The following is a 19,071-nucleotide window of genomic DNA, read 5'->3' as shown; positions in this document are numbered from 1 at the left end:
GTATAACCAAACAATAGCAAATAATTTTCCTGGTATGTTTATTTCTTAAATATGATTTCATTATTTCTTAAATATGATTTCATTATTTCTTAAATATGATTTCATTATTTCTTAAATATGATTCACCTGCATTAGAAGCTTCTTGAATGCATTTTTCAAGTGCCAACTCCCAGGCCCCATTCTTCATTTACTAAATCAGAATCTTTAGGGGAGGGCTTAGGGATGTGCATTTTTAACAATGCCAGAAATGTATTTTTATGCATATTAAGTATGAGAACCTCTGGTTTAGTTCAAATTCTGTCACCTGTGAGATAAAATCAATTGAAACAAGGGTCAATTTCCTTTATGTAAAGGGTTTTCTATTTCAGTGGTAGCCTCAGTAAGCTATTGTTGGAATACCAGGTATATATGAGACACAATAATAGACGGTAAACTAGGTTAATTAGGGATGCTACTAAATTAAAGAGTGCCAATTGTAGAAGGTTTATTATGAATATGATGATACTGAAGCAAAGAAAAATAATTAGCATTTAAATTAAGTTGTAGGTTAGCCATATTAGGAAAAGGTTAACTTGCTATGAATTTTTATAAGGTTATGGTGTTATGATTGATTTGAGCATTGACTATAATCTAATGAAAATTTTAGAATAATAAAATTGTCATAATTAAGTGAGCTACATATTACCTGGTGAGTTTTCTTGAACATATCTACATTGGAGTGGCTTTAAAATTTATACAATAAATTTTAAATAAATGTATACAGTAAATCTGGATATAAATTCATATACATGTAACATTTAAGAAATTTTAATACTTTCTTAAATGTTTAGATTTATTAAGCCCCTCAAGGGTGAAAGCCACTGTGAGCACAGTTTTGCTTTAACTCTAATTGTTTTCTGAAATTTTAGGTCGTGTGCGTGGTAAATAATTTCAAAGGAAGACAAGCAGAAAATGAACATATACACATGGATAATCTGGCACAGATGCCAATGATCAGCATTCCTCGAGTAGAAAGCCCTTTGGAAAAGGTAACATCTGTACAGGTGACTCACAATTTAAATTCTAAATGTCTAGAGCAAATGAATTATATTCCTGTATGTATATCTGGAACATGTCCACACAGTTTATGTTGACTTACTTAGCCTCAGGGTGTAGGGTGATATTTAGCAATAATTTAGCCACTGAGAGATAATAGAAAAATATATATCACATTTTAAAATTCTGTTTGTAGGGCGGTCGCCGGTGGCTCACACCTGGCCTACAGTCAACCTGAGCTCTTTGGGAGGCCAGGCGGGAAGATCACTTGAAACCAGGAGTTTGAGACCAGCCTAGCCAACATGGAAAAACCCCATCTCTATCCAAAAAATAGAAAAAAGAGGTGGGCATGGTGGCATGCTCCTGTAGTCCCAGCTACTTAGGAGGCTGAGGCACGAGAATCGCTTGAACCTGGGAGGCACACGTTGCAGTGAGACAAGATCATGCCACTGTACTCCAACTTAGGCAACAGAGTGAGACTCTATCTCACAAAATAAAATAAAGTATCTGTTTGTATTCCTCATGCTAAAAGCTGAGGAGTACCTGTATGGGAAAACCATTTAGCACTTTGCCATAGTTTCTAAATAAGGAACACTGTGTACTGGTCTCACACATAGGACAAATAAGACAGTTAATTACTTGAGGATATATGCATTTTTTTACAAAATATATTCCATGTCTTCCATGCTCCATTTATGTAAGAAAGTGCTCAGTACAATGCCTGGCACACAATTACAGTTCAATAAAAATTTGTTGAATCTCAGTGCACACAGTTCTGACATCAGGAAAACACCAATCGTGCTCTCCTCATCAGGGAGATTCTGCTCCGTTGGGCTGAATGAAGCCAGAAGGTAGCACTTGGACTGGTAAGCCAAGGCCTCATTGGGCATGGCAGTGAGCACAGAAACCAGGTATTTTCTTGAGACTCTTGTGAACTACATAGGATAATACTTCCTAAATGCTTGTGCAGTTATGTGCATTCGTAACTAGTTAAGTGATTGCTCTGAGGGTTACTAGTGGCTTCTCTTCTGTCCTTTGACTTCCACATTTTGATCAATAACTTAGCTGAAGAGTCAGCACATGCTTATCAGGTGTTCAGATTGTGTGAATCTGTGTGAAATAATTAACATATTCAATGAAAGAATAAAAATTCTTCAGAGACTGCAATACAATACAATTCATCAACTAGAAATAAAGGAAACAGTTTGTATTCGGATTTTTTAAAATCTTCACGTGTAGAGAAGGTACACCTTGGTTAACTGCACAAATGAAAAAGGCTTGGGGTGTAATAGGCACCAAGTCAACATATGTCAATAGCATGATAAGGCTGCCAAAAGAGTTAAATGATCTTAAGGCCCACTTGGGGAAAATGATACCCTGAATGAGGGGATTGATGGTGTGCCCTGCTAGGCTCTGGCCAGACCAACTTTGAATACTGTGTACTGATCTTGACAACAGTTTTAAAGTGGGCGTCAATAAAATAGTTGGCACTCAATAAATATTTGTTAAATAAGTGAATGAATGTCTTTGGATGGTGGATTTACTCAACATCATGAATTATGAGGGACTGTTGGAGGAACAAAAAAGTGCTTGAAGAAAACTCATGAAAGAAGCAATAGCTTCCCATAAGAATCTGAAGGACTTTTGTATGACAGAGAAATGAGAATTGTTCTGGAGGGTGCCTGAGATCACAATTAGGATAAAACAAAGGAGAGTGAGTGTAAGAAGACAAATAATGGCTAGAAAGAAGGAAAATCTCAAAACAAAATGGTTGCCTTAAAAGAGACAAAATTTCCTTTTACTATAGGAACTCCAGGATAGCGAAAAAATAGCTTGTCCATGATACTTTAGAGAGAATTCAAGCATTTAGGTAAGAATAGAAGTACTTAATAATGGTAACATACTAACACTAATAATAACTTCCATTTAATGATGATTGTCAGTATGTAGCAAGTCCTGTGCTAATGATTTATATATGCTCTACAAATACAGTCTCAGCCCTCACAACAATTTTTAAACATGGTCCTTATTATAATGGTAAGAACTGCTAATACTCAGTATTCCTTCTCCCCTTCTTCCTTTTAGTAATTGAATTCCCTAATTTTAGCTACATTCATGACTGCTTAGCTACAATCTATATTTCCCAGCTTCCCTTGCAGTTAGGTGTAACCATGAGACCAAGTTTAGACAAATGGAATGTGAGCAGAAGGACAAATACCATTCTCTACCCCTTCTTACCAACTGGAAAGGTAATGACTGGAGCAACCTTGGAAATCACTGTGTGATTGTGACCAATCTATCCGGCCAGCCTGGGTTCCTGGATGAGCTTATGGAGCGGAGTTCATATTCCCAGCCTAGATGGTCCTGAGAAAGAAGTGAACTACTTTCTCCTCTAAGCCACTGGATTGTTTTAACTTTTTTTCTATAGTGACTTAGCTGATATCCTATTATAATGCATATTCCCATTTTATGGTTAAGAAAACTGGACTTCCAAATGGTTAATTTGCGAAGTCCAGATCATTGATAATCAGCTGAGGAAAAGTATACAATGTAATATTTTGAGACACATACCTTTATAAGAAAATATGTTTAAAAATGGAATAATCTGTACAAAATTAGATCTTGTTTACTTTATTAAATAAAGATTAAAAACAGTGGAACTTAGCTGGGGCACAGTGGCTCATGCCTGTAATCCCAGCGCTTTGGGAGGCTAAGGTGGAAGGATCGCTTGAGGTCAGGAATTTGAAACCAGCTTGGGCTGTAACAATAGTGAGACTTCATTTCTACAAAAAATAAAATAAAATAAATAAGCCAAGTGCGGTGGCATGTGCCTGTAGCCTAGAGACTCAGGAGGCTGAGACAGGAGGATTGCTTGAACCCAGGAGTTCAAGGCTGCAGTAAGCTATGATCACACCACTGTACTCCAGCCTGGGCCCATCTTTAACATCTAAAAAAAAAAAAGGTTGTGAATTATAGGAAGAGATCTTAGACATATTTTGAATAATATGGTCAGGGTAACTATTATAACCTTTTCATTTTGAATACCTCTGAAATTAACTTCAGTAATAATCACAGCCTTCTACTTTTTAACATTTATTAGTATGGCTGTTCTTTGGTAGCTTTCTAACATTGCCAAATATTCATATATATCATTACAGCATTGTATCTATTAAATTATTTAAAAGATTCTTTTTGTTGATGTTATGCTAGTTTATTTTTATTTAGAGTGAGTTTTGAAATATTAGATGGTAAAAGCGAAAATATTCTATTAATCTATAAATCGCTAGAGATGAGTATTCATTAGTATATGTATTCATGTACATAGTAGGTTAAGTGGCATGTTTCCTTTATTAATTTGTTGTCATCACCAATTTATGCGCTTTGTTTTCACTCTGATAGCTAGGAAATAAAAATGGTTTGAATCTGATTCGATTCTCCCCTTACTCATATAGTGCCTGGGCACCACACCCTGCTGAGCTCCAACTTTACACTCCCATCTTTTTATTCCTGTTCCCAGGCAGAATGCTGTCTGCACAGTGCAAGTCCTTCCCCCTGCACTCACACAGAGCATGGGATGATCATGAGGCCAGGTGCCAAGAATACATCTCAGGCTTGCTTTTGGAACGGTGCTGCTGAGAGGACATGTACTGGTGTTCATCAGGCAGAAAGGGAGGAAGGCTGTCACGTAATGGAAGCCTGCAAGAGCTTTCTCTTTTTGTGTGTGATGAGGAGCATTTGGGATAAATACACAGCAGGTCTTCAAATTATATTATTTCATTCAATATCATTTCTTTCCAACACTGATGAGAAAAAAAAAATCACTCCCTGGCTAGGGCTGCTGTCTGTGTGTAGTTTGCATGTTCTCCCCATATCTGCATGGCTTTTCTATCCTGTTTTCCTCCCACCTCCCAAAGATGTACCTATTAGGTGAAGCGGCATGTTTAAATGGTCCCAGTGTGGGTGAATGTGATGTGCGTTATGTTAGTGCATCTGCCGTGGGATGATGTCCTGCCCAGGGCCTGTTACTTCCTTGTGCCCTGAGCTGCCAGGCTAGGCTCTGGCCACCTGCTACCCTGAAACAAAATAATTGGACAGATAATTATCGTGCCTGTTTTTATTAATCTTTCTTAAATGTATCTATAATTACATTTATTCCAATGTTTTATATTAGAAGCGTTTTGGTCTTTGTTTAGAAGTTTGCAACCAGAAATAGGCCATAGAAACTTAATTCTTGTTTATATCAATTAGCCTATGGTCAAATTGGTTTCATTATACTTCGTTCCAATTAAACTTGGTTTCCAAGAGCCTGTCAATGTCACTGAGTACTCACCTTATTGCATTCATCATGGTTCATACTGGTTAATAAGTAAATGCAAAATTCTTCCCAGTACTTTGATCTTAATAATTGATAGTTGGAGAGTGACATTAGACCTTAAAGCTAACCTCTGAAAAGAGTAAGGGAGCCCTGTGTGAAAGTTTGGTCTGCAAGCATGGCCAAGAGTTTTAGCATTATTAAGCCAAGCTGTCATTTTCTGGTTGTCACTTTTGTATGGAGAAGGCAGAGGGTTTCTTTTAGAAGTTATGTACTTACATAACCTTTTATGTTCAAAGTACATGTTTGATAAACTATAAGCTGCAGTGTAATTAGAGCATGCAAGCATTCTTTATTTTTATGCCAGCAATTTATCCCTTAATTATAGGGAGTTTGTCATATAGTTAATTACCACAGTTTATGAGGAAAAGTACTGATTTTTCTGAAAGCCAAGTGTATCTGAACATTCATTACATTTGATTTGTGAAAAGAATTAGTCATCTGTGGAAACCGGCCCATTGTATCCCAATGTTCACTAAATATTCAGGTTACCAGTAACTTCATCATGGCTGTTTGTTATATCAAATCATGAAAAGCTTAAATGTATGTGAGTAGTGAATTATTAAATCAATGAGGTCCAGGAAATTGTAGTGTAGTGCTTCTGCTCATGAGTTCTGGAGACAAACTAGCTGAGAATTTTGGATAATTTTGACCTTAGGCAACTCATTTAATGCTTGGTGATTCAGTTTTCTCTTTCATAAATTGATCATTATATGAGTTCAATAAGTTAATGGTAAAGCAGTTAAAACAGCGTCTGGTATCAATGAAACCCATAATAATCATAACTACAATCATTATTATTATTTAACAGCCGAAATGGATGAGGTAAATCAAGGCATGGAAAGTTTTCCAATATATGTTGAAATTTTTTTTAAAAAAACTTTATACTTATATATAAAAAATCAATTATGCAAAATACCATCTATTTATCTTTGGTAGCATAGAAAGGAACATGTGGAAAGAGAGAGAAGCAGACACCAGTCAGAGCAATGCTTAAACTTAAGGAGGCAACTGAGATTCATGGACCATGACCTTATCCACATTCCTGATTGATCCTTCCTTCCTTCCTTCCTTCCTTCCTTTCTTCCTTCATTCCTTCCTTCCTTCTTTCCTTCCTTCCTTCCTTCCTCTCCTTTGTTCAATGAAATACTATACCAATTATGAATAATTTTATAATTGAAAATAATTATCTTTTTAAAATTTATTCAATTATTTAAGCTGCTCTCTAAGGACGTTCCCATGCTTCCTCATTGGATTGACTACTGTTATGTTCAGATTGACAAAAGGCCCTCAGAAAAACTGTCCCAGGGTCATTTTAAGCCCTGTACTTCCTTAGGACTCACGTGACCTTTCTGCAAGTGTTTGGTTTATTTTTATCTGCCAAATTGTGCATGGAAATCTTGGTGGTATCTCTCACACCTTCATGCCTAGGGTTCAGCTTTCTGTGACACCTGCAGCCATTCATATTTTAGGTACCATTAGCCCTGGGGCCTTTCATGTGAGCTGTGTGCAGGTGCTTGTCGTTTACAGGAACCACAAAGCCCTCATCCAACCAAGGACCCAGGGAGTCAAATCTCCTCGTGGGTCAAACCACCTCTTTCTCTCCAATTCATGCTTTTCTGGCTCTGGTCTTCAATGGCCCATGTATCTCAAACAAAAGCATCAGTGTTGCTGGCTTCAGGACATCTCCAAAAAGATTCTATTAATTATCCTTAGGAGTCCAAGAAACAAATGTCTGACTCCTTCTAGGAAATAGAGATGGAGACGTTTACATTTAATTACCTTTACACTCCTGTATTATAAAAAATAACGTAGGAATTAATATCTTAATAGCCGAGTGAAAACTAGTTAGAGTAAATAGCTTTGGGATTTTGACTAGATACAGTATAAATAAATCCAGTTTTAGGAAATCCCCCAAGGGACAATTCCATTTTTTCTTTGCTCTTAAAGAATTACAATGCTGTATGAGTAGCTAAAATTCTATGCAGCCTCAATAATGTCCCAAAATTCCAAAGAGTGAGAATGAGAGCTAGGAGCAATCTCTAAGAGAATAAGGAGTCTGCTTCATTTAGAGAACATCTCAACACTTTGGATCAACACCATTTTGAGACAGAGTTAGCAAATAAGAAAATACCCAAAGAAAGCTCTCAGACAAGAAGCTGTCCTCTGATTAGGCTTCTCACTAGGGATTCATGACAGATGAATGAAAATTTTTCTGAACTGGATTGGTGCCCCACCCTGGATGGGGAGTTACCTTCGTTCAAAACCAAAAGCTGCCTCCAAGGATTGCACATACTCATGGAACAGAAGTAGACTGAACTAATCAGTAGTCTTTCTGGTTTCAACAAATATAAGCATGAATGAAACTGTGTAGAAACAAAGTGACCTTCCTGAAAATGCTCGTGGTCTTAGCTTCTTCTCACAATCCACTCAGACTGGTAAATCATCAAAGTGATGATAAAAAACTACATCCTCCAGGTCTTCTGCTCCGATGTAAGTGGAGGATTCCCTAGCGATTCATGGTTATCATTAAGAGATTGCTGATGAATCCTTTCCCACTCATTTTAGGAAAATGACTTGAGCTAAATCATTCTATTTCAAGCATGAATAATCAGGACAAGAACTCAAATCCTTTAAAATGACATAGAGGAGAGAGAAAGAGTTATTTTAATAGATAGGGCATGTTTTGTTTTGTTTTTTAAAAAAAGATTACAAGAAATTTGGCTGGGTGTGGTGCCTTACACCTGTAATCCCACACTTTGGGAGGCCAAGGTAGGTGGATCAGTTGAGGTCAGGAGTTCAAGACAAGCCTGGCCAACTTGGCAAAACTCTGCCTCTAGTGTAAATACAAAAATGAGCCAGCATGATGGTGCACACCTGTAGTCCTAGCTACTTGGGAAGCTGAGGCAGGAGAAGCACTTGAACCCGGGAGGTGGAGGTTACAGCAAGTCGAGAATGTGGCACTGCACTCCGGCCTGGGCGACAGATGGAGACTCCATCTCAAAAAACAAACAAACAAACAAACAAAAAACAGATTACAAGAAATTTAATTAAATTTATTGTAGATAGCATCTTCTTTCCACAGTCAAGGAAATTAAAGAAAACATGTGAAATGAATGTCAGATGAAAGATAGCTGACACAACCAGGAAAGTAATATAAGTAAACAAATATTGCCATGGTGGGATTAAAACTGTGCTAGAAACCGTAAAGAATAAAATCCACACTGGAAAAAGTTGTCAGTTATATTACTGACAGGTTTTATAATAAAAGAACATGAGAATTAACAGAAACCTAACATATGAATCTTTGTATCTGAGGATGACAAATGAGGCAATAGCAATATTCAGAAATGTACGTTAAAGGAACTTTTCTTCCAAATAAATAGTATATACTATTATATACTATACTATATATATATACTATATATTATATACTGTAAATATACACCATATATACACTATATATAATACTATATATAAATATACATATTTATAATACTAACAAATATAAATATAAAATTATATAAATATATATAGTATCATATATATATTTATATATATTTATATATATATATAAATTTATATATATATATATATTTTTATATATATAAATTTATATATATAATATATAGTCTATATAGTGTATATATACTATATATATAGTGTATATATAGTATATATACACTATATACTATATATATTTAGTAGGTAGTATATATATACACTATATAGACTATATACTATATATAGTATATATATAAATTTACTATATATATTTACTATATATACTATATATATATTTATGTGTATATAGTATATACCTAGTATATAGTATATATATATATATAGTATATAGTATATATATAGCATATAGTATATCTATATAGTATATACCCAGTATATAGTATATACCTAGTATATAGTATATATGTATATATTCTATATGCTAGATAGTATATATACTAGGATATATATATATATATATATATATATACACACACATACTAGGATAGGATATATTTACAATATATATAGTATATATATAGTATATAGTAAATATACATACTGTATACTGTATATAGTATATAGTAAACATATATATACTGTATACTAGGTATATGCTATATACTAGATAATATTACCTAGTGAAAACTAATACAAAACAACCACAAGGCAGAAAAAGTAGTTTACTTACCAAGGCTGATAGCATGCTGGTCTCAGACTTTTGTCTGCATAGCATTAGATACAAGATCTATCCTACTCTATCTGTTCTAGATGGAATAATGTCTTCAGAATTTTCAAGGAATTAGTGTGTAACATAACTCTATTTTTCCACTCAAAAGTCATTTAAGTATTAAAATAATCATAAAAATATCAGCTATGCAAGAATTCAGTATAATTCAGAAATTATATTGCTCTGAAAAAGGTACAGAAAATGTTTAGCAACTAATACACCAGCATCTAGAGATCAAATTAGGATATGAATGAATTGGTGGAAAGAATAGAAACCATTTAAATATAAAACTAGTTAGATTTAACTGTGGTAAAATAAAGTAACAGAAACAGTACAAAATTATAAAATTTAAAGAGAAGATATGTAAGAAAAGAAAATTATATTAGATGACAAAATGAGACAATGTCTAGATAGTATCAGTCAAAATATAAAAGTCTAAGATTCTCCAGATTTCATAAAGGTGGGACTCATTATCACTACTTCTTTCTTGACATTGCTAACTAGAAAACATATTCAAGCATTTTAAAAAACAAGTTACCAAGAGTAGTTTAAAATGATTTACAAAAGGCCAATTGCAAAGCATAAAATATAAACAACACACATGTCAAAAGATTGACTGTAATATAGAAAACATCCTAATTGGTAAAGTTCATAAATAGGCAGATAAGTAGAGAGCAAATACAATTAGGAAATAAACACAAGGAAAAGTGTTCTGTGTGACTTTGGATGAAGGTTAGGAAGGCTCTTTTATGCAACATTAAGAAGGTGATTCTTATCTGTAAGCAATTGGGTACCTTTCAAAAAGGTCTTCCTTAACCAAAAATTGGTTACCTTCCAAAAAGGACTTTAAGGAAGGAAATGGCTTGTTCAGAGAGGAGAATAGGAGAGCAACATGGAACTACAAAAGAATCTGAAAGGCTATTTTAAGAATCCAATTGAATGCTACAGATGATGCTTACTAAATCTCAATAAACCAAACCATATTATGCCATTTTGACTGTCTAGATGTTATTTGGCAAAGTCTGCTGTTAGTGAAGTGCTGATTTAGAGGACTTATCTCACCTCATGATTTACAATAGAAAAGGGCTCCCAGCCAGAGTGTCACTAAGAAAACCATCCCTCTCCCCTACCCATAGTATATGCTGATCCTTTAGCTATGGCATTTTCCTGTCCTTTCTTGATTCCTCTCATTTATAACTAATGTAGAAGGTGTGCATTGGCATCCCTTCTGGATGATCATCATAGGTCAGACTGCAGTCACCCCAACGGCAAAGCACTGATCTCCTTAGTCCTTCTCTCTCTCCTACCTGTGCTTATTTTCACTCCAAGGCCCAATGCTGGGTCTATGAGATTGGCATGGGTAAACACATGGAGATAATGTATGAATTATCCATTTTAACTGATGCCATATAGAAAATATAGAGGAAGAGTCTTTATCTGGTAAAGGAACAAAAATATTTAAAAATAAATACAAGGATAGATAGGATTTGATAGAAAATGGGATATTTCCAGTAGATCTAAGGGAAATCAATATCCATATAGTTTAATTACGGCAGTTACAGCAGGCCACAATAACCACTCCTGGCTAATTTGAAAATGCTTCATGAGGAAATAATTTTTTCCATCCAAACCCAGGCATTATTTTTTCTTAGGTTGTTGTTATATCAATCAATTGAACCAAAGGGAATTCTCTCTTGCCAAAACAAAAGGGAAAGTAATGATAGGAATAATTTACAAGATTCAGTTTTGTACTTAGGATACAGGCTTTTCACCAACCTGTATCACCCAATGAAGCTCATCGTGTAAAAACACACCCTTCTTAACAGAATCACCAGCTGAATGAAAGTGGTAAGAAGTGATGATAGCTCCAAAAATCTAGAAATATTATAATGAGTATGTATTGTTACAGATGAAAATTACCATGTTCAATTCCCAAGGCAATTGCAAAAAAAAAAATTTATATGGATAGGAATGTTCTAAAAGACTTCACAGTGACCCAAGGAATTGAACTTTACATTGATGGACTCTTTTGCAGATTTTATAGGATCGCAGAGGTCATGGTGAAGCATGAACTGAAATTTATTCAGAGTGATGGGTGGACAGAGAGTTTGGATTTTGCAGCTAGGTTTGAAGCCTGGTGGTTCAGCTGCATAATAACGAGGTGTAGTTAGACAAATCACTCCTCCTCTCCTTATCTGAAGAAGCGATAGAAATAGAGTTGATACAATGATGGTTTCCCTGTGGGATAATTGCTGGAGTTAACACATCACAGATAAACTTTTTGGCACATAGTGAATGCTTCACACAAGTTAATTCCCTCCCGCAATAATAATTTCCTCAATGGGATTGTTTTGTTTTTTTTTTTTAATTTCATACTATGATACTCCCATACAAAGACTTAATGGATTTAAAAGTTTATACAGATTGTCTATTTCATACATAGCACATATGCAGGAAACATTGTAGTATAAAATGTTGCATATATTAGTGTCGTAGCAATAGCAAAACAATCCTGTGGTTTCTTGCCAAGACAAATATGATTATACATTACTGTGTTTCCTGTGATAAATTCCTTTGAGGTTTCAGAAGTCGTGCGTGAGTTAACTCTGGCAATCTATTTAAGATTCAGTTGATTTTCTATAATGCAAATCTTTGTTTTACAGAGCTGCTGAACTGTAATATAAATGTTATATAGGACCTTGTCAAAACAATCTTATTAGTGATTAGCTATTGGAATAGTTAGTGGAACTAAATATATTCATATTTAGGCATTTTTCTTAATGTAAGCTTTGAGCATTCATGAAAAATATTTGAAGTAAATCAATATTTACATGCTATACTGTGTTCTCATTTGTTAAATTTAATTTTATTTAAAAAAAGTAAATTGAAATTAGAAGCTTAAAAATTTCCAACAGGCATCAACATTGTAGGTTAAAAATACTAGCACATTCTGTTATTATTTTGCCATATGTCATTTTCCTATTTGTACTCCAGTATATTCAGCATCTATTTTTCTATACCATTTATGAATTATGATATACTACATGAAGAATAAAAGCCAGCATTTCCCCTCAGTTATCTAACAGGCCTTATATAAAAGCATCTTTCAGTAAATTACTTTTGAATATAGAAAAAAAACTTTCTCATTTCATTTGTGTGAATAAATACAGAATTTATGGCTGTGTCTTTAAATTATGAGATTCTTCAGTCATTAGTTAAGGAGAGAATAATCAGTGACAGATTTAAAAACCATTTCCAATGCACACATAATTAGTTACACATGGATGGGAACCTAATCCCAGACGTTCATCTCCCTCTTTTTCAAGTCTGTTCCCTTGCTGGGGACCATCCTGAAGACATTATGGAGGGCCTTCAAAATCAATCAGAGGATCACAGTACTGTGAAAGCTCTTTGTTGAAAAAACATAAAATTTTATTTGACTAAAACTAGGTAAATAAGCATAGTTTAATTTTTATAGTTTTGATTAAAGAAGCAATCAGGAAATAATTTGTATGTATTGTTTATGATCTGAAAATCTGAATAAGCAAAACAAAAAATGAATAGGAAGTATCTATGAGGTCACCACAATAATCATTGGAAACATTTTTTTAAAACAGCCTTCAAGACCCAATGAATGTGTGAATGGGTTGGTGTTGAATACAGAATTTCCCTGTATATTTTAATGCTATTATTCACATAAAAATGCATCATAGCTATGATTTCAGATCCATAAATATAACAGTCATTTCAGGTATAATATTAAAAGCAAATCTTCAATTATAGCTTAATAGATGCTTGGAATTATGCAGAGAACTTCACATATAAAATATGTGAAGTCATTTTAGTGTGTCTTATTTCCATTTTACAAAGAAAGGGACAAAGGTTAAGTAATACTCCCAAGGTCACACAACTGGCCTGTGTTCTGAAACAAGAATATGAATCCTTACTTTCCATTTTCACAGAAATATGTTCCATATTTGTCACTTCAGAGCTCAAAATCATAATCACTATGCTGCATAATGTAATGTTATATTTTTTAAAATTATAATCCATATAAATTATCTAACCATTACATTTGTTAGGCATAAATGATTGCTTCCACTTCCAATTTTCCACAATTATAAGTAATATTAAGATAAATGTTCCTTAAACATATATTTTTGTAAGCTCAATTAATAACAAAATAAATTCACAGACATAGAAATGCTGAAGCTAAGACTATGAACACTCCTAAGGCTTTTGGTTTAATTCATATCCTTCTGTTCTCTGCCATAATGGAGAACATTGTTCTTCATGATCTTTACCAATCTTACAGGCCAAAAATAAATAAAGTTCTAATTTGAATTTATGTTTTTGAATATTTTTCAATAAACTTATTTTGTGTTTTCTTTTGTACTGAAACAACCAGATGTTGAAACAATAATTTAATAACTGACAAATCAAATTTTAGACATGTCTTGGCCTTTAGACTTCATTCATGTTATGGCTGGTGGTCCCAATTTTTAAAATTGGAATTTATTAAAGCATAATTCACATCCTGTAACATTATCCTTTTTTGGCATACAGTTTTATGAGTCTTGACAAATTCATACGATCATGAAATTATCACCATAATCAAGTTAGGGAATGTTTCTATGACTCCAAAATGTTCCTGCCTTCCCCTTTGTGGTCAGCCCTCCTTCAGTATCCAACTCCAAGAAACCACTGATTTGTTTTGGTTCCTAGCATTTTGCCATTCTCAGGATGTTATATAAATGGACTGATGCAGAATATAGCACTTTGAGTTTTTGAGTCTGACTTAATTTTTACATGCATCTGCAACCTGGGTTTTTCCTATTTATTTGCTGAGTAGTATCCTGCTGTATGGATGTACCGTAGTTTGTTTATTTATTTACCAGTTGAAGGTTGGGTTATTTCCATTCTTTGGCAGTTATGAATAAAGCTAATACAAACATTCATATACGTTTTTTTTTGTGAATATATGTATTTTATTTCTTTTAGATACTTAGCAGTGAGATTGCCAGGTTGTATGGTAAACATATATTTTAAAATATATGTTTTTAAAATATAAAACATATATTTTAAAATATATGCCTTCATAAAAATTTTCCAAGTTATCTGTGTCATTTCTAATGGCCCTTATGATTTTGAATGGTTCTAAATTGAATCTTGATGTAGCTTATTCAGATTTTTATCAACTGGTGCCTCTTTGTGAAAACAGACAAGCTTTAAATGAGGAGTTTTAATCAGCTCCTGGTTGAACAAAAATGTATCATGTACTTGGCCCGTTATCCACATCCTCTGATTCTTCTCTGTCAAGTAGCATTAGGATGCTTATTTGGCAAATCTAAAACATTTAAGAAAGGAAAATTAAATAACTAAGAAGAAGCCAATTTTATAGGTTAAAGTATTAGTATATAAAACAAGCCATGGATACAATTTACTGATGAGTTACCTTATCATCAGTTGTTATGTATAGTTAAATTTTATTTATAATCAGATTTGTAATATATGAAACATAACAAATATCAAATATGGGGTACTATGGTATCTCTAGTGGGGAGAGAATTTTGTAATCATATATAGAAGATGATGATGGCTATACTGGAGGAGCACGTAAAGGGAGACCTGTCTAAACTTAGCAATGCTAGAAACATTATCTTAGGGGACATCTGCAGGACCGTGAGCCAAGTGAAGATGAGAGCAAAGAATGTTCCAGGTGGAGGATCCAGCTTGTGCAATGGTTTTGTTAGCAGTCGAGATACAGGCAAGAGTCGTGAGGATGCTGTTAAAGATTGATCAGATGATCAACCACGGGGTCCAGAAGGAGTGAAAAAGAAGCTGAATTCATAAGGAGCAAGATAGACTGGAGCAGATGGATAAATTAGTAGTCAGGACATTTCCTCATGGCCAAAGAAACCTTGTTGTGGGAGGGAGGTAAGACAGTAGGTAGCCTGTGATTTTACATTTCTAATGTGATTACTGGTTGAGAATATAGCTATGAATATGGGATAAAAGTGTGGTAGAGAAGAAGGTTATCATAGTTGGAGTGGTTAACAAATTTAGAGGACAAAGTGCATGGATACCCACATCCACCAAATCCCATAAACACATTAATATTAATAGATTTCCATGAAATTTCATGTCAATATATTTGGGAAACATTGAGTCAAAGTGAAAGAAACAATCAGCTGGATATGGTGGTGTGCACCTGCAATCCCAGCTACTAGGCAGGCTGAGGCAGGAAAATTGATTGAACTCAAGAGGTAGAGGTTGCAGTGAGCCGAGATCACACCACAGCACTCTAGCCTGAGCAACAGAGTGAGATTCCGTCTAAAAAAAAAAAAAAAAAAAGTGAAACAAACAGGTATTTGCTGAAGGTCTTCTTAACACCTTTATGCACTGTGAAGCTTCCATCTCAAAAAGAAAACAGTGAGACAAACAGGTGTTTGCTGAATGTCTTCTTAACACCTTTATGCATTGTGAAGCTCTGAGCATGACACATAATGTGCAGTTGTTGTCAAAAGGCTTGAATTCAATTATTTATTCTTCGGAATAGGTTCACTGATGTTTTAGTCGATACTCTTTGTCAGTGAAAGGATAGCATCTTAAGGAACTGATTTTACCTCCCTGATAATGCTTACTTCATTAATCACTTTTCTTCAGTTTTAGGCAGTGGCACTCAGACTAGCGTAAAAGATAATTCCATTGCTTGTGGCGCTTGCAAAAAGAGAAGATATCTGGGTTGCACACTAAGACGTTCTGATCCAGAAAGCCTAGGCTTGGAGCCTTAACGACTTGTACTACATCAGGCATATCAGGTGATCTGGATGTGCAGCCAATACTTGATCTGGATACACCTGGGCCAGCAGCACTTCTGACACAGTGGTTCTCAATATTGGCTGTACGTTATAATCATCGAGAGAGCCTTTAAAAATTCCAGTAACCAGGCCATGCCTCACACCAATTAAATCCTAGTCTCTGGGGTTGCATCAGTATTTTCTTAAAGATCCTGGGTGATTCCAGCATGAAGCCACAGTAGAGAATCAGTGCCCCGAAAGATTTGGTGTGAAAAACCTTAAGCTTCTTTGACTTCTCAGGACTTGAAAATACTTTATAAGATCTGTAGCTAATGCTCTAGTAAAAACTGGGCCTGCCACCCTTTGGTTTAATTAGCTTATTAGAGAAAGCTGTCTAGAGATTCTTTTAGAAGGTAGCTGTTAGGTTCTTTCCCTGAATAGTAAAAAAAGGAAACTTCTGAATAGAAAAAAAAACTGAACCAATATAAAACTCTGAACTGAAACAGAAAGGTTAATATTCCCCCAAAAAGTCATCTTTCCCAAGAAAACTCTGGTTCTGTCACATGTTAGCTTTTATGTCTCTAACTTCTTAAAACAACAAGAAATTGTTCAACATAAATTTTAGAATCAGTTTCACAGCTTGAAGTCTGAATTTAATTTCTTCTTAAACGGGTCTAACATTTTTTTCTCTTTACTAAAATACTCACCAACTTCACAGCCTACCAGAAGGAAAACAATGTGACAAAGTAGAACCTTTGAACACATACTCCATGTACCTTGCTTTTTTCCTCTCTTCTGCCCAGATTCCCCTCCTCAAACGACACAATGAATGAAGCAAATGAATGAGTTAAAGCAGCAAATTGCAAAATGAACAGGGACAATATTCAAGATTGTGACATCCACTTGTCTTTTCCTGATGCAACGTAGGCTATGTCAGAATTGTTGATTAATTTATTGGACCATGATTCCTTCTCCAGAATCCTTAGTGGTAGATGTTTTCTCAGAATTCTAAATATTATATATTTTAGGAATGTGTATATTCGGTTACAGAAGCAGGGTCTGGAGCAGCAATTGTAATCACAGATGGGCATTTCTGCAGCAAAACATAGAGTATAAATTGCCTCACAACAGATCAGGTTTTTGTCACCAAATGAGTTTGCATCAATCTTGTAAGAAACATTTTTTTGGGTTTTAAAGTTTGTTTGGATATGAGCATTGCAAATTGGTAGAATTGTGTATTTTATAGTCAAATAGTGAGTTTTATTTGCAAAATTCTAACCAATTAATTAAAAATTATTTATTGACCTTTCTTTTTTTTTAAACTTGCCTTTTTAGCTTGTTTCTGTGGCTTTTGTAAGTAACTACAAATAAATGATGAATATGTTTGAGTAGAGGCAGGAACCCTTGTGTATATAATCCCATTTAATCTTAATAAAAATCCATTCAAGTATGTATTCTTATCTCTAATTCACAGATGAGAAAGCTGGGTCTGTGAAAGGTTCGACTGCTTGCCAAAATTTCAGTTGTGATGGAGCCTACATTTAAACACTTGACATTCAGATGACTTGTCTGCAAAGACCACTGTAACTCACAGCTTCCTCAGCAATAGAGTCAAAGACATAAATCATTGCGTGAAAGACAAGTACACAGGTCCCATTTTATGTTTAGGTTAAAAACCTATGCTGATTGTTGACAGCCTCTCCTATTAAAACACAAAACTTTTTATCATCAATCATCTTGAAAGAATGAAACTAGAATAATATTTAATCTCAGCATTTGGTCTAACAATGTAACAGCATAGAACTTTAAATAAACTAGTACTTTAAATAAATTAAGTCACTATTTAAATAAACATTTAAGTAATATGTAAAACACATTTTGTAGGTGTGCCGAAATCAACCTATTGAGAATGGTCAAGAAGAAAATTCACAGGAAAGGTCCTTTAAAGACTGTCTTGCCAGGCTCTTCAGCTGGATAATGGGAATAAGCCACTGTGAACACCTTCAATTAAGGCAATAAACGTATGTGCGCTGGAGCGCACTGGTTTTGGAGTTGGGTTGCAAAGCTAAGGCAAATACAGAAAAATGTGTCCTTCTGTGCAGGTTTCCCTTACAGCCAAAATCAATCTGGAAACTAGAGCTTTTTGTTGTTGCTATTGTTGTTAGAATTATTAATCTCTAAAATATATTTTATTTTTCAACCATTAATGTGAATTTAGCATTCCTTAACTAAGCAGCCATTAATAATGGCATTTTTGTTTGTTTTCCTATAGATGTAATTCCAAACACTTCCCTGGAGTGCCCTTGTTGCATTTTCCCTTATTTTTTCCCCCTTATTTGTTGATTGTTGAGTGACAGATCTTGCCAGTTGGCCAGTCATCGCAAAAGTTTCATGGCATGAATCATGACAGTTTTGTCTTAAGTAACATTTTTTTAAATTACAGAATGTATTTTCTATAGAAATAGAAATAGGTGTAATATTAGAATAATAGAATAATAGAGATTTTCATGGAGAACTTAGAGCTTTCAAAATGGACATGCTATACAGACTTTAAAATTTTGAAATTTGGCCGGGCGCGGTGGCTCACGCCTGTAATCCCAGCACTTTGGGAGGCCGAGGTGGGTGGATCA

General features: G+C 34.5%; 1 protein-coding gene across 2 annotated transcripts in view; it reads left to right on the top strand.

Annotated features, from left to right (window-relative positions):
• PLPPR5 (phospholipid phosphatase related 5) overlaps positions 1-19,071 on the top strand; it is a 117,280-nt gene that overhangs the window by 93,276 nt on the left and 4,933 nt on the right. Inside the window, exon 5 of one of the 2 annotated variants that reach the window (XM_017503753.2) lies at positions 909-1,043. In XM_017503753.2, the coding sequence (XP_017359242.1) occupies positions 909-1,043 (135 nt within the window). The remainder of the gene's footprint in view (positions 1-908; positions 1,044-19,071) is intronic. The other variant, XM_017503754.2, reaches the window with a different exon arrangement.

This window comes from Cebus imitator, unplaced genomic scaffold (genome assembly GCF_001604975.1).
Source record: "Cebus imitator isolate Cc_AM_T3 unplaced genomic scaffold, Cebus_imitator-1.0 Scaffold314, whole genome shotgun sequence".
Lineage (NCBI taxonomy): Eukaryota > Metazoa > Chordata > Mammalia > Primates > Cebidae > Cebus > Cebus imitator.
This window is presented reverse-complemented; position numbering and strand designations above follow the sequence as displayed.